This window comes from Prionailurus bengalensis, chromosome A2 (assembly GCF_016509475.1).
Source record: "Prionailurus bengalensis isolate Pbe53 chromosome A2, Fcat_Pben_1.1_paternal_pri, whole genome shotgun sequence".
Taxonomy (NCBI): Eukaryota; Metazoa; Chordata; class Mammalia; order Carnivora; family Felidae; genus Prionailurus; species Prionailurus bengalensis.
In genome coordinates this window covers 36701379-36721661 of record NC_057348.1, presented here as the reverse complement: position 1 = coordinate 36721661, position 20283 = coordinate 36701379, and the positions used below count along the sequence as shown (strand labels likewise).

Sequence of the window (20283 nt, the reverse complement as noted above, 5' to 3'; positions counted from 1 at the left end):
GAGCATTGTCCTCAGCTTGAATTTGGGAGCGAGCGCTCCAGTCTTGACCTCCCTATGTGAAATTCTCCCCAATGACAGCCACCCTCACCCTGAGAGTGGCCCCGACCCTCTGCCAAAACCCATGTGGTGTCTCCACATCATGATGGCCTCCATCTCAGGGTTGCTGGTGTTGTCTACTGCCCTACCCACACCTACCCTGTCCATCCCGTGCGGCGAGCCCTGACTCCTCTCGGATTTCATTTCCTTATTTTACAGCACTTTCCATTCAAAATGTGTATGCCCCAAGTCGGCCTCCACCACACCCCTGCCGTCTATTAGCTAATATGTTCCCCAAGGCTGGTGGGTTGTTTTATTAAGTGTTCCATGGAGACAGGTTTAATTTCCAACAAGGGCCTTCTGGAGGAAGTGTCTTGCTCACTACTCAGTGGAAACCTCAGATTACAAGGTGGTGCCTTTGAGGGCTTTGGGCTCTTGCACAACAGAGGGAGGGGTTTTTTTGTTTGCACGTGGGGGTGGGGGGAGGGCATGTTTGCATTACTATTGATTGAAAGGCATGTTTCATGTGTCAGAAATGCAGAGTTCTCCATGACTTCATGGGGAACTGTTCAGGTTTGCTCCTGAATTCCTTTTCAGACACAGATTTCCTCCTGATTGCACCTCCCCGTTTCGTCTGTGCCTTCTCTCCTACCCATAATCTTGATCAGGGGTCAGCAGGCTGTGACCTGTTTCTGTAAATAAAGTTTTGTTGGCATGCAGCCATGCCCATTGGAGTCTGTGTTGTGTCTGGCACTTTTCCACTATGAAGGCAGAGTTGAGTAGTCACAACTGAGACCCATTTGTCCCCCAAAAGCTAAAATACTTACTATCTGGCCCTTTGCCCTTTACAAAAAAAAAAAAAAAAAAAAAAAAAAAAAAAATGCTGTCCCTGATCTAGGTCATTAAGCTCCATAGAGAGTCGTGCCCAACCCCCTAACTCTCTTTCCCCTCACAATACCAAGAATAAAAACCTCACATGGCCTGGGCTCCAACAGGAAAAAAAAAAAAATCAAATGCCTGATGTTTGGAAAGGAAAAACGCAATCTCATGCTCAATCCAGTCTCAAAAAAAAGTGAATGACACTTTCGTAGCCACTCCCTGTTTCTAGGCCCTATCCATTGGCAACTGTGGGGATGTACCCTACAGGCCATATTTGCTGCCACAAAACAAACTGAAATGGCTTACTAGGAGGTGATAGGTAAATTGCAAATGAAGAGGTGTTATCACTTAGCAGTTTCTTGCTTCTTTTTTCCTCCAGAAGTTGGAGAAGAGGACAGGAAGGAAAGTGCATATTTTACAAAGGAAATGAGGCAAGCCTATTTAAAGGGGAAGTTGGCAGGAGAAAGATGCTCCTTCCTTGCCGGAGAGCATCTGAGCCTGTAGAAGTGATAACCATTGACTGGAAGGATCCAGACACTGAGATGCTTTGGTTTGAGCTTGGCACCATTGGCATCTTTGCAGCAAAGTTGTAGGCACCTCTGTGGCATGTCAGCTGGAATCCAGTGCAGGTTTTTCTAAGGGTCTTTGTTCATCGAAACTGGAGCTTTGTAAGTTTTAAATGAGTGAGAGCGTGAACATGCCTTTGACCATTTAGAAACCTTAAGCCAACTTTGGCAAGAGGTTTTAGCATTTGGCACCTTATGTCTTTTTATGTGGGACTTATGGAAAGGAAAGTGCCCTCCCAGATGGCGGTGGTGAGGGCCTTTTTAATAACATTTTAAGCTTTTAGATTTATGGGATCCCAATAAAATTAAGAATGTGGTGTTACTGATATTCTGTGGGTGAAAAAATAAAATAAAAAGCAACGCATCCATTCCTGGAACCGATGGAAGAATTTATTGGGACACCTGGGTGGCTCAGTCGGTTGAGCGTCTGACTTCGGCTCAGGTCATGATCTCACAGTCCATGGGTTCAAGCCCCGTGTCAGGCTCTGTGCTGACGACTTGGAGACTGGAGCCTGCTCTGATTCTGTGTCTCCCTCTCTGTCTCTGCCCCACTCCTGCTTGCACTCTGTCTCTCTCTGTCTCTCAAAAATGAATAAACATTAAACAAAATTTTTAAAAAAGGATTTATTAAGTATTATACCCAAGATGTCCTAAAACCAAATCATTGAAAATGCAAAAGAATGTTTTTTGAAACCACATATATATAAATACCTTTACTATTAATATTGTGCATACTGTTTCACTAGGAGAGGCCAAGTTAAATTTAAATTTCAGTTGGATGGGCTGCCATGAAATTAGAAGGCCCTTTCTGCTGACCAGAAAACATGTCACCATGGATTATTTAATTTCTGGCACAAATGAAGAAAGGACTAGAAAATAATGGTATCAGAATAAGCCAGACACTATCGTGTGTTCCAAAAAAAAGCACATTATGGTTTAGCAGTGGTTCTGCTTTAGCTTGGATGTTGGTTTTCCTCAAAGGCAAGAGGGAACATCAGCTGTTTCTGCTGCCCAGCGTCCATTTGCCTCCTTCTTCTGGTAACAGGAACTTCCTTCACTGAAGGAAATGATCTTCCCACACTCTGACCAATTGTTCTGTAGCGGGCTGCCAGTCATGCTACCCCACCCTCCTGGACCCTGGAATGACTCCTCCTTCCTGATTGGCTGAGCCAATCACTATGCACACCACCACCCCCTCTACCCCAGCCACAGGTCTTATGATAGTTAATCAACATGGTATCCCATGATTTAACCTACTGGGGCTGACAGGGAAGAGCTGGCTCATTAGTAGGTTGGAGGGACATGCACCTGGAGCTTTCATTATGGTTTTTTTATACCCTGTTGAGATAGCACACCTTAGAGAATGAATGGACCATACAAAGGAAGTGGTGTCAAAGGCAAGAAGAAAGAAATAGTTCTTGGCGTCCTCAAGGCCCATTTGACCCTTCCTGTCCCCCTATTTGGGGAAGTTAAGAGAGCCACAGGTCAGATTCAACAACTGGAGACAGGTAGACATTAGGGTACCCCAGACATCCAGACAATACCAATACAGTTCCTGTTTTGCTTAAATTAGTTAAATTTATGTTTCTAACATTCGGAAGCAAAAAGTTTTGTCAGATAAAGACATTGCAATCTCTGTGTAGCTGGCACCCCACATTTCTCTCCTAGGTTGCTAGACTACATTTCTAACCCCTTTCATTCCTGTCTGCTTCAGCAAGCTTTCTTTGGCTGCCTGTTAATGTGCCACCACTGAGATAGCACTGGTCCCTGCTGATATACATGGATATAACAAGACCTCTTGCACCCTTTATCCATTCCTATGGAGTTTTGAGTTCCGAACCAACCAACTCACCCTTCTCCATGCCTTGTCCTCCTTTCTTGGTATCCCCATTCCCAAGTGCTCATGTGAACTTGACTTCTAATCTTTCTTGACCCACTGTGGTTGTGCCCAACTCCACTCAGTACCAAGTGCTAAACTCACTATTCTACCTTTACTGTTAGTCTCTGGGTACCCCAATGTCTGTCTCCAGTCTCTGAATCTAACCTGTCACTATCTTCACTGCTCTATGCCTCAGTTTCACTATCTGTAAAACTGAGATATTAATAAAATCTATTTCATCGATCGTGGTGAGGATCAAAGGCTTAATGAGTGCTTTATATATAACAAGAAATCAATACTTTTTAAAAATGTTTTAATGTTTATTATTTATTTGAGAGAGATAGCGTGCGCATGCATGAGTGGGGGAGGGGCAGAGAAAGAGAGAGACAGAGACAGAGACAGAGACAGAATCCAAAGCAGCCTTCAGGCTTCAGAGCCCGATGCAGGCCTCCACCTTATGAACCATGAGATCATGCTCTGAGCCAAAGTCAGACAGTTAACGGAATGAGCCACCCACATGCCCCAAGAAATCAATGCATTTTAACTCAAGTTACATCTGATATTTCTAACTTTAATAAACAAGTTTAAATGTAGAGTCACATTTTTTTCATACTTAGTATTAATGAAAATGATATGATGAATATGATTAGGTTAGAAAACCTATAACTTTTAATTTTTCAGAGTTCTATTATTGAACAGAAGTCTCAGGGAGATTTTCACAGATTTTCTTTTTGACGTTTCTTTAAGAGAACCCAGGAGAAAATATCCTTAGGAAAAGACTGGTCTCTGATTTTAAGTAGAATTAAAATGTGCAAAGAGAGACCAGTGTGTGTGTGTGTGTGTGTGTGTGTGTGTGTGTGTGTGTGTGCATTTGCATGCACACACACAGGTGTGGAATAGAGAGAGAACTATACTATATTTCATAACTAGAGTACCGTGAATTTGTAAAATTCTACCATGTCCTTAAGCCTCTTTTATTTTCAAGCTGATTGCATTCGACGCATATTGAAGGTTTCCACACTTCAAAACCTGTCCAGCCTGTTTTTCCTCCCTGTGTAGAATCCTGTGACTGTACTTGAATAGCACCTGATATTCCATAGTCTCAGGGGTAAGCATTAATGGCAAGAATGAGGCCTGCTTCTCCACTTACCTGATGAGGAAGGGTTCCCTCCTTCCTTCTTTACCCATCACTGAATGCTTCACTTTCCTAGAAAAGATTCTCTTGGAGAATGCTACACTACATGGCATTCCTTGTTGTATTTACCATTCAATGAATTCTTGGTTGATGGAAGAATCTGTCCAGGTTTGAAAGGGGAATGGTGATAATACTTAAGAGTTTTTGAGGACATTAGAATGGGTTGATGTGTGTGCAACTCTCTAAATCAATGCCTGACACGTAGCTTCTTTTCTGAGGAATATCAGAAAGGAGTAGATCTTCCTTTTCCAAGGACTATCTGTGGGTCCATTTGAGCCCCCTAAATCCATGCTAACCCTCAAAGTACCTCTGAGATCCAGACAGTTTGTACTAATGAAGTACTAGGGATCTTACCTAACCTTTGGGTGTCACCAATGTAGGGACATCAGTATTATTTCCACATCCAGCTGCTACTGACCTGTCCTCCTGGATGCTCCCACAAGTAAATGAGCACTGTTCCTCTCCTGCCTTCTGTATTTGAATGAATTGTGCTATAATCCAGACATTCCAAGGTTGTGCTTTCTTTAAACCAAATTAATCACTCTGGATCTTCCTTACCCCTTCTTTAGCCAGCTGTCTCCATGCTAGCATCTCAGGTTCCTTTTCCCTTTTGATTACTGTTTTTCATATATATTATCAATAATATGTTGAGGTCATTTGTAGTACTATCTCCTAATACCAACAACCCCACCTCCCTTCATGTCACAGTGTTTGTAATCTGGGTTGCTCATTTGGATCTTAGATGTCTCGGAGGCCTAGAGTCAGCTGGGAAATTCACTTTGTACATTGTAAGTTTGATAATTGGTTCATTTTTGTCCTGCATATATTAATTAGGATGCTGTGTTAGACTCTAGGATGCAAAGATAATAAGTCATACATCTTGCCCTCCACAAAGTTCCAGTCTAATGTAACATATATTGTTAAAGACTTCCTAGAGTAAAAGAGAAGTCACACGTTAAATTGGCTTCATTAGCAAGGAAACAGTATTATCTCACAGTAGTGAGCATCCCATACAATGCTTGAAGACTCCAGTTTCCCTTGTTGGTAGTTGTCTTGCTTAAATGGCATGTGTGTCTGGCTTCATCGTCAAACTGGTGGTAAGGTAGCTGTGCCAGTTCTAGGAAAAGTTTCCTAAAAGCTCCCCCAGGAAACTTCTCCCATTAAACTGGGTCTTAATGGCCAGGACTATATCACATGCTGTTTCCTAAACCAATCACGTAGGAAGGAGAAGAGGATTACCAGAATTAGCTTAAGCTATTTATTTTGGGTACAGTGGATGTCGGGTAATTGCCCTATGACCACAGCGGTTGAAGAGGCGTAAGAAATGAGAAATTCACTATAGTGTGGTATGTGCCATGTTAGGAATCTCTGAGATTCCAGAAGAATTGTCTATACATCGATTACCATATTTAATCATTTGTTGATGGAAAAACTTCAACTGAACTAAAAGATTTTCTGAAGTTTGTATAAAATACAAGGATTGTATCCCCTAATGTCTAAGTCTGGCTTCTTACACTAGGGTAATGCATTGTCTTCATCAGGGTATTAAGAGGTGCCCTAAGGGATTATGGGAAACCCAAAATAAACATGTTGCATCCTCTTCCCCTACCATCAGTTTTACTAAGTGCATTTTTAGAAGGAAAATCAAAGATCTATTATGGAGAAGATTACAAAATCTACATGAATCTTCAAGATAAAATCAGGGAATTCAATTTCCCATTGCTAAAATTGCTTTGGGTCCTGCCCCTGGCCTCTGAAGGTACACATTCCTCCCCTTTGCCATGTAGTTTACTTGAATGGAATAGTTGAAGAGGGTCAGTCTGCATACATTTTCACTGTTTTGGAAGGGAATTGAATTAATCTGGATGCCCTCCTTTCCACACAACCATATTTCAATGATTGCGGGCCTTTGAAAGTTCTTCTCCAACTCGAACTCCAGTATTTATGGTAGCTGTGTTTTATCATGTAAATATGTTTGCATTGTATTTATTTCTTTTTTAATCTTTTTTTTTTAAGTTTATTTATTTTTGACAGAGAGCAAGATAGAGTGCGAGCATGAGCTAGGGAGGGGCAGAGAGAGAGAGGGAGACACAGAATCAGAAGCAGACTCCAGGCTCCCAGCTGTCAGCACAGAGCCCGACGCGGAGCTTAAACTCACAAGCCGTGAGATCATGACCTGGGCCGAAGTCGGATGCTCAACCAACTGAGCCACCCAGGTGCCCCACATTGTATTTATTTCTAAACCGCATATCTGAAATTACTCATTTCAATTCTTTATCATCTCTGAAACTATGTAGTGGCATGTATGGAAAATGACATTCAAAAAGAATGCCAGTAACTGTTGACATTCCCAGCACTCTTGTAGTTAATCAGTTAACAGACTTAAGTATTCTGTTGCAGAAATAGAAACAGAGCAAATCCACAAGGCAAATGAGTTCAGGTCTTCTTAACCTGCTCCTAGCATAACTTGAAGTAATAGAAACAGAACTAGTTTGAGAACGTCTCAAAGCACTCTTGAAAGGGGCTTTAGAGAATAAGCCACTTAGGAGGACAAATATATCTTGGATAATCCCACTGCTAATGTCAAGACCTCTTTGAATCAGGTCAAATTAAAATCGAGATGGTTCAACATGTCACCTTCTTAGCACACAGTGTCCTCTGCCTGTAGTAGCAATATCTCACACAGAAGCCACCTGATCACCTTTCTAGGTCCCAACCATTTTATCCCAGTGTTGTTTTTCGTCTGAGAATTGCCCTGATTCAGTACCAGGCTCATGTTTCTCCCCACTTCTTCCTGGGAAAACTCTTCTACTCCAAAGTAGGTTCCAAGCCTTATTATTCTTGGCTTTCAGTTAATTCTAAGCTTTCTTTGAAATGGCACTCCATTTGGGGCTCCTGCATGGCTCAGTCGGCTAAGTGTCTGACTCTTGATTTCAACTCAGGTCATGATCCCAGGATCGTGGGATTGAGCCCTTCATTGAGCTCCGCACTGAGCATGGAGCCTGCTAGAGATTCTCCCTCTCTCCCTCTCTCTCTCTCAAAAATAAATTAATAAACATTAAAAAAAATAAATGACACTCCATTTGTTTAAATGAGTGAGTGCTTTCCTGGGATCATGGATAGCTTTTGCATTGCCATCGACTCATTTGTCTGGTTTATTGAGTATCTACTATGAGCCAAGCACTAAGTAATGGCCGTGCAATGGTGACAAGGCAGGCACTCATGGAGCGTATGGTCTGGGAGTGAGATCCAGCTGCTGTGATGAGGTGCTCACCTGCTTTGAGGAATCAACATTCAAGCTAAGGCTGGAAAGATAAACAGGAGGTCATTGGGTGAAATCCTGGGGTGGAAAAGAGTTTTTAGAACTGAAAGAACTGCAGAGGAAGAGCCTGAGGAAAAGAAGACCAGTATTGCCTTCTGTAATGAGGCAAAACATGGAACAGAAACCCAGCCAAAAAGCCTAAAAGGTTACTCAGAGTAGCAGAGCAATCCTTGCAGTCAGATCTCATAATTTGAAGTATTTCCTGATTTAACCATCCTGTTCTCTAAATAAGCAGAAACGTCAGCCCAAATTTAATGACTATACAGGTGTTAGAGTACAGATGACCAGAGTGCCCTAGGTTTCTGTTTGAGCAATTCTCCTAGTTTTCAAGGACTCTGGTGTGAAGGACACAGAAGTGTCAGGCTTCATATGGGGATGCTCATTCCCAGGTGTCTCAGCAGATGAAAATCCTCACGCTCCCCACAGTGGGAGCTGGACTGCATGCACCCCACACTCTCCTAAGCTGTGCGGAGCATGGTGAATAAAGTACCAAGCATCAACCTGCTTGGCAATTGCATTTCAATCAATTTCATTTGCTGCTTAAACAATATATGTGAATTGGAGACTGGTAAGTGGTAGAAGACAGTCCAGCAATCAATCCTTGCTCTTGGGATTCTTCCCTTAAGACTTGTTTGTTACAAACACGATTTTTTTTCTCTTCCTTTTAATTCAATTTTACCTTGAATGACTTCTCGAGAAGTACTTGAATTCTGATTATATTGTATTGCTTTTCCTGAAAAGTCTTTATCCTTTTAAAGTAATTATTGCATGCGTACAGCATGACGTGTATGTTTGGATAACATAGACGATGTCTGGAGGGGCACACGAAAAACTAGGCATAGTGGCAGCCTTTATGGAGGGGACAAGGGCAGGGCTGTCACTTCCTTCTATAGCATCTTCTTGCGGTTTAGATGAAAAAGATTGTTTCCTCAGAGCCCAGAGTTGTGGCTTATCCAGCAGAGCCCAGGCTAGATTATAACCTCCACTCACTGCCTCAGCCACATGCCATTGTGCAGTAAACAATTTGAGCAATCTTACATGGCAGTCCTGAAAATGATGAGCTGGGGAACCAGGATGGGAGAGAGACTTACATTTCATTCACTCCATAACATTTTGTATGATTTCATGTGCATTTCAAAATTAGAGACCAAAAAGTAATATGTGCTGATACAGAAAATAAGGAAAAGAGAGCCCGCCAAAAAATAAATAAAAATCATCCAGTGAACCCAACTCAAAATCACGGTCAATAATTTGATGTATTTTCCTTTAGTTGTTTCCTGTCTACGTTTAATGAGTTTCACGGTGGAGTTCACGTACAGTACTGATTTCGGCTTTTATTTTTACTGTGTTTTGTCCAAGAGACATCTTTTTCCAGTCGAGAAATTTGAACACATTTTCCTGACGATATACCTATTGCATGCTCTTTGTAGCATATTTAGGAAATATAGGTAAAGGGTTAAGATGTGTTCTATGTTATTTATTTATTTGTTTCTTGGTAAGAGTTTTATTGAGATACAGTTCACATATAAAGTTCACCTGTTTCAATTGTGCAACTCAACAGCTTTTAGTATATTTACAGAGTTGTGCGACCATCCCTATAATCTAACTCTAGCACATTTTCATTGTCTTAAAAAGAAACCTTGTCATCCCCCCATTTCCCCTACCCTCCCTCCAGACCCCCTCAGTCCTAGGCAACCACTAATCTACTTTCTATCTGTGTACACTCGCCTAATCCAGACATTTTATGTTAATGGAATCATAAAATAGGTGATCTTCTCTGTCTCCTTTCACTTAGCATAGTTTTTTCGAGATTCATCCAGTTTGTAGCAGGGATCAGTAGTTCCTTCCGTTTTCCGTCATTACTTATTTTTTTATGATTGCTTGATTATTTATTCCTGATTTATATATTTTATTTATTCACAAATCACAAAAATCACCCTTTTAAAATGTTTATTTATATATTTTGAGAGACAGCACAAGCAGGGGTAGGGGCAGAGAGAAGAATCGAGCGAATCCTAAGCAAGCCCCACACTCAGCATGGAGCCCATGCGGGGCTCTATCTCATGACTGCGAGATTATGACCTGAGCTAAAATCAAGAGTTGGATGCTTAAATGACCCAGCCACCCAGGCCCCCCAAAGTTGTTCTTTTTAAACACATGTTTTTACTTCTTCAGAGTATATACCTAGGAATGGAATTGCTGGGTCGTATGGTAATTCTGTTTAACCTTTGGATAGATCGCCAATCTTTTGCACAGTGACTGTACTATTTTACATTCATACCAGCCATGTGCAAAGTTATAATTTCTCCCATCCTTGCTGTCACTGGTTATTGTTCTTCTTTTTGATTGTATCTATTGTCGTGGGTATGAAGTGGTATACCATTGTGGTTTTGATTCGCATTCCCTAAGGATTAATGACGTTGAGCATCTTTTTATGTGCTTAGTAGGCATTCATATATCTTTTTTTTTTTTTTTTTTAGTTAAAAGCAGGCTTCATGCCCAGATTGGAGCCCAGTGCGGGGCTTGAACTCACAACCCCTGAGTTCAAGACCTGAGCTGAGATCAAAAGTCAGATGCTTAACCGATTGAGCCACTCAGGTGTCCCTCATATATCTGCTTTAAAGAAATGTTTATGCACATCCTTTGCCTATTTTTAACTTGTGTTATTTGCCTTTTTCTGACTGAGTTGTAGCTCTTTATATATTCTGGATATAAATTCCTTATCAGATAAAAGATTTTCAAATATTTTCTTCCAGTCAGTGGCTGTTTTGTTTTGTTTTTCATTTTATTTATGGTATTCTTTGAAATGCAAAAAATTTTAATTTTGATAAAGTCCAATTTATTTTTCTATTTTGTTACTTATGCTTTTCATAGCATACCTAAGAAACCACTGTCTAATTCAATGTCACAAAGGTATACAATTATGTTTTCTTCTAAGAATTTTGCAGATTTCCCTCTTACTTTTAGTTCTTTGGTCTATATTGAGTTAATTTTTGTATATGATGTGAGGTAAGAGTTCACATTCATTGTTTTGCATGTTTGTATCCAGCTGTCCTAACAGCGTTTGTGCAAAAGACGATGCTTTCCCATTGAGTGGTGTTGGCTCTCAAAAATCAATTGACCATAAATGAGAGGATTGATTTCTGCACTGTTGATTCTCTTCCATTCATCTATATATCTGTCCTTATGCCAATGCCACTCTGTCTTGATTACTATAACTTTGTGGTAGGTTTTGACACGTGATCTGTTGAAGTTAACAAAACATCCAATTAAAAATAGCTTAAACTATATAAGGCCCTTTATTGTTTACATCTCATTGCAAGCCATCTGAATGTGGGCTGCTTCCAGCTTGGTTTGACATCTCAACAAAGTCAGCAAGAACCCAGGCTTTTCCTATACTTTTTTTTTTTATCTTTGCTGTCAACACATGTCCTCTTGGTCACAAGATAGCTGCTGTGGCCCAGAGCATTGTGTCTTCATACAACAGTGTCCCAAGCAGGAATCAAGGAATATGCTGACAAAACTCTGTGTTCTTCCTTTTTTGTTTTCAGAGGGAAATCTTTTCCAGAACTCTTTAGAAGGCTTCACCGTATATCTCACTGACAGATGGGGTGTCATGCCTTCCCTCAGATCAATCATCGTTGATTCTAGGGGTATGGAAAATGAAGGCTCTGAAAAGGGGGATAGATGGTTGATGAACAGACAGCCGACACCATCTGTGGAAATATATAAACATGCAAAGAATAAACCAAAATGATCTGAAAGCCCACCAGACTGAGATGCTAATGGAATCTTTTTAGAGTGAAGAGATCTGCCTTAAATTTCTTTGGTGCCAGTTCCTTCAAAAGTGAAACTCCTGTTTTCTTCCTCTGTTATTGATTCAAGACCAAATGATGAAGTTCTTTTCTTCATTCCTTTCAAATACTGCCTAGAGCTCTCTGAACTCTTGATCTGAAGAATATACATCTGTTTTCTCAACTTTATAAAATATCCATAGGCCTTCAGCCTGTTAGCATGCAGCTTTCAGCTTCTTTCTCCTGTTGACAATCCATTTTGTAGTTGAGAACAAAATGTCACTCATGTCAACTTTCAGTTAATTTTAGAATAGTAAGATAAAGTAAATACCTTTACATCTTTTTTCTTTCCTTCTTTTTCTTTTTTTGGCATGCCAAACTTTGCTTTTATTTTGTTCTTACTGCTCAGGGCCAAATAGTCGAAATTCCTAGCAATAATCCTACCAAATCATTCTGTATTTTTTAGCAATAACAGGAAAATGATCTATTTTTTTATAACTTACTTGTTTGATGGCCAGAGTATACTTGTCTTGAAAGTTTTTACTACTTTGCAAGCTATTATCTTGGCTGATTTCTCTTATTTTGTTTTACTACAGTTATTGGCACATAGATAGTATGATTGATCTTTAGAGAGTCAAGATTCCTTACGTATCTTTTTGTTCTCCTTCTGTCATTTGTTGTATAGAAGTGAAGTTCCACTGGGTTTCAAGTAACTACTCTTAACTCCCATAAAAATGATTCTATTACTTTTCATCACAGAATTTCTTTTTCTTCTTATTGCTGTTTATTCTTACTTAAATTGGGTAAGTCCAAAGGGTGGGCATTTTGTCACATTCACTTCCTGGAGGAATACACAAGTCCCAGAGCCATTCATACCCTATAAACTGTAGTGTGAGGCCAAAGAAAATAACTTATAAGTGCAAAAGAAATTAACCTTCTGTCTCTCAAATTAAGAAGGATTGGAAAAATTAGCAGTATATCCTTTAAGATGCTTTCAAATGCTTTTCCCACTGCTCTTCAGCAAATTACCCAGCTTCTCTTTATCTCGGTTTGTTTATCCATGAAATGGGGCCAGCAATGCCTTTCTCCCTTGGAGCTTGGGATAATACTATGAGAATCAACTGATGCTCTATGTGGGGCTGCCTTTATTTATTTTGAACATAGGGTGCTATATAGACCAATTATTACTATTTTAAGTTTGTCCTTGATGGTGTGCATGTAAATTAAGTATAAATAAGAGGTGACAAATTATGGGGGTGAGAGGTAAGTCACAACATTGATCTTATTTCTTCTTCCAAAATGAAGATCAGCTCTTTCCCACTGACCTATGTGGGCTTCTTGGGAACCAACATCCCCTTCAAGTGCTTTCACATCGACACAAGATGACTTCTAAAATTTGACTCGGCAAGAGCTTCCAATATCTGTTCAATGGATTAACCAGTAAAAATGGATACAATGTGGAGTCTAGCATGTTGCTCCCTTTTTTGTACCTCATACAATAAAGATAGCACCGCTCCTTTTTCCTTTGAGGAAGAAGAATTTGGTTTAGTAAAATAACAGATGGGATTTTTGAAGAAGATGAGAAGGTTTGGTTTGGTTTCTTCCTTCTTTTTTTTTTTTTCCTCTAGGAGTGGAATGAGTTTGCCAAAGAGTAGAAGCTGGATAGATGCCTTAGTGCTGGATATTATTTAGTTTGTAGTGCTTTTTAGATCTTTGTGAGGCCAAAAGCCATTCAGAGTCATGAAGGCAGCTGTAGAACTTAACCAGCCTCCTGGTCAGCCTTGACCAGGCTATTGGCAATAACGACTGGTTCCTTCCCTTTCAGGATTCTACTACTTCTGCCTACTCCCTTCCGTCTCCTCCTGCTTCAGTCCAAGACTAAAGCTCTCCTTGCTGTCTCAGCCAAGGGGAAGAGGAGAGAAAGCAGGAGTAGAGGGAAGAACAAGACTACGTAGCCTCTGGATCAAGTGGGATTGAAGCAGAACTTCTCTTCCCCCTACAAGCCCTCCTGCCTCCTCCTTGGGGTGAGATGGAGAAAGGGGAAGGTCAAAGAGACCCCCTGAGTGAGAAGCCTGACTCTGCACAGTTGCTTTGAAGGGGACATCTTCACCCACCAAACCCTCACCCTGCTCTGCAGGTTAATGCCCTGTGGTCCTGGTGGGATGAGAGACCTGTTGGTCTCCTTTGGCTTAGTTATGCAGACATTCCCACAAGACTCCCCTAAGCCTTTTCTTCTCACCCCTGGAATTCTGCAGCTGTCACCCAGATGGGCTTCCCTGGCCCGCTACTGCTCAAGCATCCTCTTCTGCCATTTTACCTAAGCTCCACAAATCTGGGATCTGTATTGCCCTAGGGCCTTAGTTCTTTTTGCTCTTCTGCCTTGGAGGACTATTTGTGTCTCTTCCCGCATCACCAAGCTCTCTTCCATTCAATCCTTTGTCTCAGCTGCTGTTTCACCGCCTCAGAGACACACTCCCTGACCCCGCCCCACACCGCCATCCTAACATTACCTGTCTCCCTTATAACCCTTGCGGCAGTGCCTGCTTCCTCGGTATTTCTTGTTCCCTTGTCTGCCTTCCCCCCTCTACTCTTAGACCCACTTAGACAGAGATCATCTCTGTTTTGTCACAGTGCATTCTAGGTACTTAGTTCCCTGCCTGACACATAATGCAAACCCAGTACATAATTTTTTTAATGACCAAGACGTACGTACTTGGGGAATGGATGAACTTCTTTCTGTATTCACTCTCGAGACAAACGGTCATTCATTTGTCAGTTCAATAAACAGTTACTGATTGCCCGCTATGTGCCAGCCCCTGGGGAGACAAATATGAATAAGACCCTTCCCCTATTTCCACCAGTGGTTTCTGAATGGGAGAAGTAGGTACCACCATACCTAGGGACAGTCACAATGTGTGCAGGCGCTTTTATTGTTGGTATTGTAACGACTGGGAGCACTCTTGGGGATGTAGTGGGCAGAGCCCAAGGTCACAAAACATGTCCCAATGCATGGGGTTCTCCTGTACAGGGAGAAACCGTCCAGCCACGCCACCCCCACCTCACCTGCAGGGATTCCTGATAGAGCTTCCGGTCTAATAGAGAAAAGAGGAGAAAGGAGAAATATCCTGCTGCAAGAGAAACTTTGTAGCAGTGCATGGCCCAAGGGAGACATCAGTATTCCACCTTGGGGTCATTATGGGAATTTTTTTAATGTGCCAAAGAAGGGCTTCACCCCAGGTAAGAAGGCCCTAATTTAAGTGAAACGATGAGGCTCCTGGGCGGCTCAGTCGGTTAAGCGTCCAACTTCGGCTCAGGTCATCATATCGCGTTCGTGAGTTCCAGCCCCACATCGGGCTGTCTGCTGTCAGTGCAGAGCCTGCTTTGGGTTTTCTATCTCCTCTCTCTGTCCCTCCCCCACTCTTGTGCTCTCACTCTCTCTCAAAAATAAACATTTTTGAAAAATAAAAGTAAAAGAAATGAAATGATAAAACCAAAAATTAAAGTGCTAAAGTATAGGTTGTGATGAAAATCACTGTTCCCCATTTTTAGGATAAATCACAAAAAGGTAAGTGAAAATAATAGAAAATGACATTCCAGTTCTTTCTCAACGGGCTTTGAGTTGATTATAGCTCTTTGTGAGTGCATGAAAACCATTATAAAATGATTGCTGTATCCTTCCCCAATCTGCCTTTTTGGGGGACTATCAAGAGGAAAGAATGTTTCCCTCGGTGAAAGTCATGTGAGAGGAAGACCAGGGTATAGCATTTAATTAGACAAGGGGTCATCAATCCTTGCATGACCGACACGTTGGGCAGGAGAGTTCTTTTTTGTGGAGGCCGTCCTGGGCATTGTAGGATGTTAAGCAGCATCCCTGGCCTCTACCCACTAGACGCCAGTAGCCTCCTCTCTCTCAGCTGTGACAACCAAAAATGTCTCCAGACATTGCCACATGTCCCAGAGGGAGGGATGCAAAATTTCTCCTGATTGAGTGCCATTGAACTAGACCTTGTTTTCATCCCCCTCAGGTCCGATGTCAGACGTTCAGAGTCTATCAGAATTTAGCCATACTGGCTTTTCAGGTACATAGACAGTACAGCTTAAAAATGTCCACTGACAGTGAACTCTGTCTTTTTGATGGGCAGAGGGGACCATTGGAAGCTGCTATGTTACCAACTGGCTATCTCTTTCTAGAGACAGGAGTTGGCATTTTGTGTTGTCTTTCTGGCATCCTGCTCTTCTTCCTGCTGATTGCTCAAAGGAGAACTCCAGGAGCCTCAGGGATAATGACAATTTCTCTTTTACCTCTGTAGCTGAACTCTCAGGTGTCTGAGTAATGCTGTCACCCGAAGCATCTCTTTAAGTCTCCAGAGAGAGCTGCAGGAAATTACAGTGTATTGCAGAGAACTCTGATGTTAAAGAGGAAGGAAAGTCCTCAGAAAGAAAGGAAAGAAAGAAAAGAAAGAAAGAAAGAAAGAAAGAAAGAAAGAAAGAAAGAAAGAAAGAAAGAAAGAAAGAAAGAAAAAGAAAAGAAAGGGCAAGATAATTTTGAAGCAAGCTTGATTTAGCTCCCTTTCCACTGGAAATTTTAGACCAGCTTCAAGGGTGTGTGCCTGGGATCTGGTTTGTCCCATGTGGTTAGTCCATTTTAAGAATGATGCCACACTTGGGTCGCTCTTTTCTCCACTGCTGCACATCTGGGTTCAATTGTTCCCCCCACTTCCCTCCCATTGGTACCTGGTGTGGAGGAACTTGACCTTCCTTCCTTCTTGTCCTAGAGCTTCAAATCTCTCCTTCCACAGGAGAGGAAAGCTGTTTGGCTTAGAAGCAGCATCAGTGTTGACATTGGTGGCAACAAGATGTCTTGTCTTGTCTTGCATCCAGCTCTGAGTGTCCACTAGCTCTCCAAGTCCCCAGGGAAAGTTGGCTGTGCTGGGGAAGACCGAGCTTCAAAAAGCTTTTTGGGAACTCGACTTTTTTTTTTTAATGTTTATTTATTTTTGAGAGAGAGACAGAATGTGAGCAGGTGAGGGGCAGAGAGAGAGGGAGACACAGAATCTGAAGCAGGCTCCAGGCTCTCAGCTGTCAGCACAGAGCCCGACACAGGGCTCGAACCCACAAACTGTGAGATCACAACCTGAACCGAAGCTAACCGCCTAACTGAACTTGACTCTAGACCTATGCACAAAGAGAGAACAGTCCCAGTTTCTAGAGCATCTCTTCTGAGAACATGGTGTCATGAGACAGAGATAATTGACCTGTTGGAGGTTTTATTCTGGTATTCCCTTTGCTGCCCGACATTTCCGAGAATACAGTCATGCTGCATCATTAAAAAAATAAATATACCACAACCATTCACTCATACTAATATGCCACTTTTGAAGTTCAGTAGTTTTCCATTAGAATGATGACATTTTCATTTTCAAACCAAGTTCAACTTCTTTTGATTCCATAAGACCTAGTATATTCTGATTTTGTATAAACACCGTGACTATTATGTTGGGAAATATCATCAGAATGCTAATACTAATGAGCCCATAGAGGAACTTACTGTGAAGAATTGTTTCCAAATCTTGGAACAGGTCTTGTGTCCAGTGAACTAACCAAAAACTCTTAGGTGATTTTATTAGTAATAAAAAGAAGTAAAAAGTAGTAAAAGAAATGTCATTTAAAAGTTTCATGATTATGGGCACTTCAAAAACAATAGGCACTTTGAGAACTCATTTTGTGTTCTGACTGATTGAGTTTCAACTGAATTAAGATTCCAAAGGCACATTTGAAACCTGAAATAAAGCTGATTTACTTGTCGATAATCTGTCCTGAAGCCTTCTGAGCTAGTTCAGGAGAAAGGCTTTGGCACCTTAACTTTCTGCCACTTAATAGCAAAGATTACAGCCCAGGTGTGAAACCACCAATAAAATACAGACAATTGTCCTACAGATGGATTCTGGGGGAAAAAAAACAACATCCTGGAATTTGCTGTAGTGCTTTTGCTGTCAGAAATGTTATATAGGGGCGCCTGGGTGGCTCTGTTGGTTAAGCGGCTGATTCTTGATCTGGCCCAGGTCATGGTCCGAGTTGGTGAGTTCAAGCCCAGCATCAGGCTCTGCACTGTCAGTGCAGAGACTACTTGGAATTCTCTCTCTCTCCCTCCCCCTCTCTCCGCCCCTCCCCCACTCACTCACACTGTCTTGGCCTCTCTCAAAATGAACATTAAAACAAAACAAACGTTATACTATTATATGCGACTGAAATGTGCACATATTCTAAAGGAAAATAGACACTGGTGGCATATGAGGCTCCTTGAGGGCTTTTTCCCAAATGCCTTAGGCAATATCAGTTCCTGGGGGAGAACGTAAAAAAACAAAAACAAAAACAAAAACCATTAATTATCTGGTGACTTCATGAGTGGCCAAACAATTTCCTTCAGTTTGAAGTCGAGCATAAACCACCTGTGCTGTTTTGCGCTGGCAACTGCTGCTAGACATATCCAGAGGCCGAATTCTCCAGAACCAAATCAGGGATTCTCCTGTGAGCATGATTTCCCAGCAAATAATAACTGGAAGCTATCTGCTAAAGACCAAGAACACTCTTTGTTTTTCTCGAGAACGGACTGCTGCATTGGAATTAGCACGGTGTGAAGGTGAGGGAACCTGCCCTCTGGCTGGCAACAACAGGCGGGGTGTCATTTTCGTGGAGACCCTCAAATTAGAAGCCAAGGCAAGTTGTGCAGGCGCCCTCACACTGTTGCTCTGAGACCGTTGTCTTCATCTCCTGCCTCCAGCACAACCAAGGAGATGTTCAGGGCTGTCCCCCCAGGGAAGTGAGGTCCCAAGGGATGCTTCGGAGGATTTTTTTTTTTCCTCCTGCATCTGTGGCTGCCCAGAGGTATTTATCAGCGTGTACAGTGTGTACAAAGACCCTGTAGTGTAAAGTGAGATGCTCCCCAAAGCGGTTTAGGAGGCTCAGGCTGCTGCTGTGTGTGCGTGTGTGTGCGTGTGCGTGCGTGTGTGTGCGTGTGTGTGTGTGTGTGTGTGTGTGTGTGTGTGTGTCTGCAGAACGCGCAAGCAAGAGCGCTGAAATGCAGCTCTCCTCTCTGCCTGCAAAGAGTCGCTCCACTTCCCCCTCTGCCCAGCGCACTCGGGGAGCGCCAGGGGGAGTCCTCGCCGGCCAGGGCTTCCCGCGCCCCGGGAGCGCCGAGGGCTCGCCTGGCGGAGCTTAGCGCAGCTCGCTCGGCGCTGCCAGCCAGCGGAGCGGGCGGGGGTGGACACTGGGCTTCTGTGTGCCAGCCGCAGCCGTTGGCTGGCGGGCGCCCAATCCCGGGGCATGCCGCCGGAGGCTGGCCGGGACGCACGGTGAGAGACGAGTTTGGTGGAAGGCTTGACCCCCAGGCTGCCCGCAGAAGCCGGCGTCGGGAACCTAGGCGGTCGGGCCGCCGCGGTGGGGGCTTGCTGCGCTGCAGCGGCGGGGAGCCGGGCAGCCCCCGGGGTCCCAGGGAGGAGGCGGCATGGCTTCGGTGTTCATGTGTGGAGTGGAGGACCTGCTGTTCAGCGGCAGCCGTTTCGTGTGGAACTTGACCGTGTCCACGCTGCGGAGATGGTACACGGAGAGGCTGCGGGCTTGCCACCAGGTGCTGCGGACGTGGTGCGGGCTGCGGGACGTGTACCAGGTGAGCCAGGGCGCGCGGCGCCCCAGGGCCCTTGCATGATGCCAGGCGCTCTTGGGAAGCCGGTTCCACCTGTATGATTTTATTCTCTCTCTCTCTCTCTCTCTCTCTCTCTCTCTCTCTCTCTCTCTCTCCACCTCTCTCTTTCTTTAAAACTCCTAGCGGGCTGCTTGGCTCCTGGGTCAATTTTCAGCAGCTGTGGATAACTGTTGCCTGACAAAGCTCGTGGATTGTCCCCCGTTGGGCTCGGGGGCACTTGCGAGTTCCTACCAGCATTTGCAGACGTCTGTTACAGAGTGATGGTGTACTGCCTGGCACTTAGCTAAGAAAGCTGTGGCTTTGCAGCAGAAGGTCTGCCCGAAGCGACTTTGACATTCAGACGATCCCTTCTTTTTCTTGTATGGGGGGTGGGGGTGGGGGTGAGCATCTCAGGATCAGCCATGTCACACCAATTTACCATCAGGAGGGCCTTGGTGGGTTTTCATTCTTTGATTGTATTTCAGTTTTCCATCAGGCAGCCCCACATGGCAAGGCAGAGCCAGGAAAAGCTGATTCTGTGTCTACTGGCTTTTGGAGGAAGGACAGCAAATTGTGAATACTTTGCAGGAGGAGGATGGCTAGGGGAGGGAGGGGTGGCCTGGCTGATCGTTGTCCGAATGCTTACATTTGGATTTAGTCCCCTCACACAACACAGCCTCTTTATTTCTCTGCTAGGTCCCATCCTGCAGACAAAAAATGCAGCAACTTTATTCAACTGGGAGACCGTTCATCTTCTCTGGGGACTGAAGCTTCCCTGGATTTTTTTTTTTTTTTTGGACAGTCATTTGTGGGTTTAAATAAAGTCCTCTGCTTGGGTTGTTAATATCTTTGAGGTTAAAAAAAAAAAAACGCTACATTGCATTTAGGAAGATTAAGCCTGGTGTTTGCTATAGGAATATATCATCATGTT

At 43.0% G+C, this 20283-nt stretch overlaps 1 protein-coding gene across 6 annotated transcripts in view; it reads left to right on the top strand.

Annotated features, from left to right (window-relative positions):
• The window catches only part of FRMD4B (FERM domain containing 4B), a 324025-nt gene that overhangs the window by 133870 nt on the left and 169872 nt on the right, over positions 1-20283 (top strand). Inside the window, exon 1 of one of the 6 annotated variants that reach the window (XM_043587907.1) lies at positions 18856-19337. The exons of 4 other annotated variants lie outside the window; for them this stretch is intronic. In XM_043587907.1, the coding sequence (XP_043443842.1) occupies positions 19176-19337 (162 nt within the window). In that variant the 5' untranslated portion in view covers positions 18856-19175. Of the gene's footprint in view, positions 1-18855; positions 19338-20283 lie in introns of those variants that run through there. One more of the 6 variants, XM_043587914.1, reaches the window with a different exon arrangement.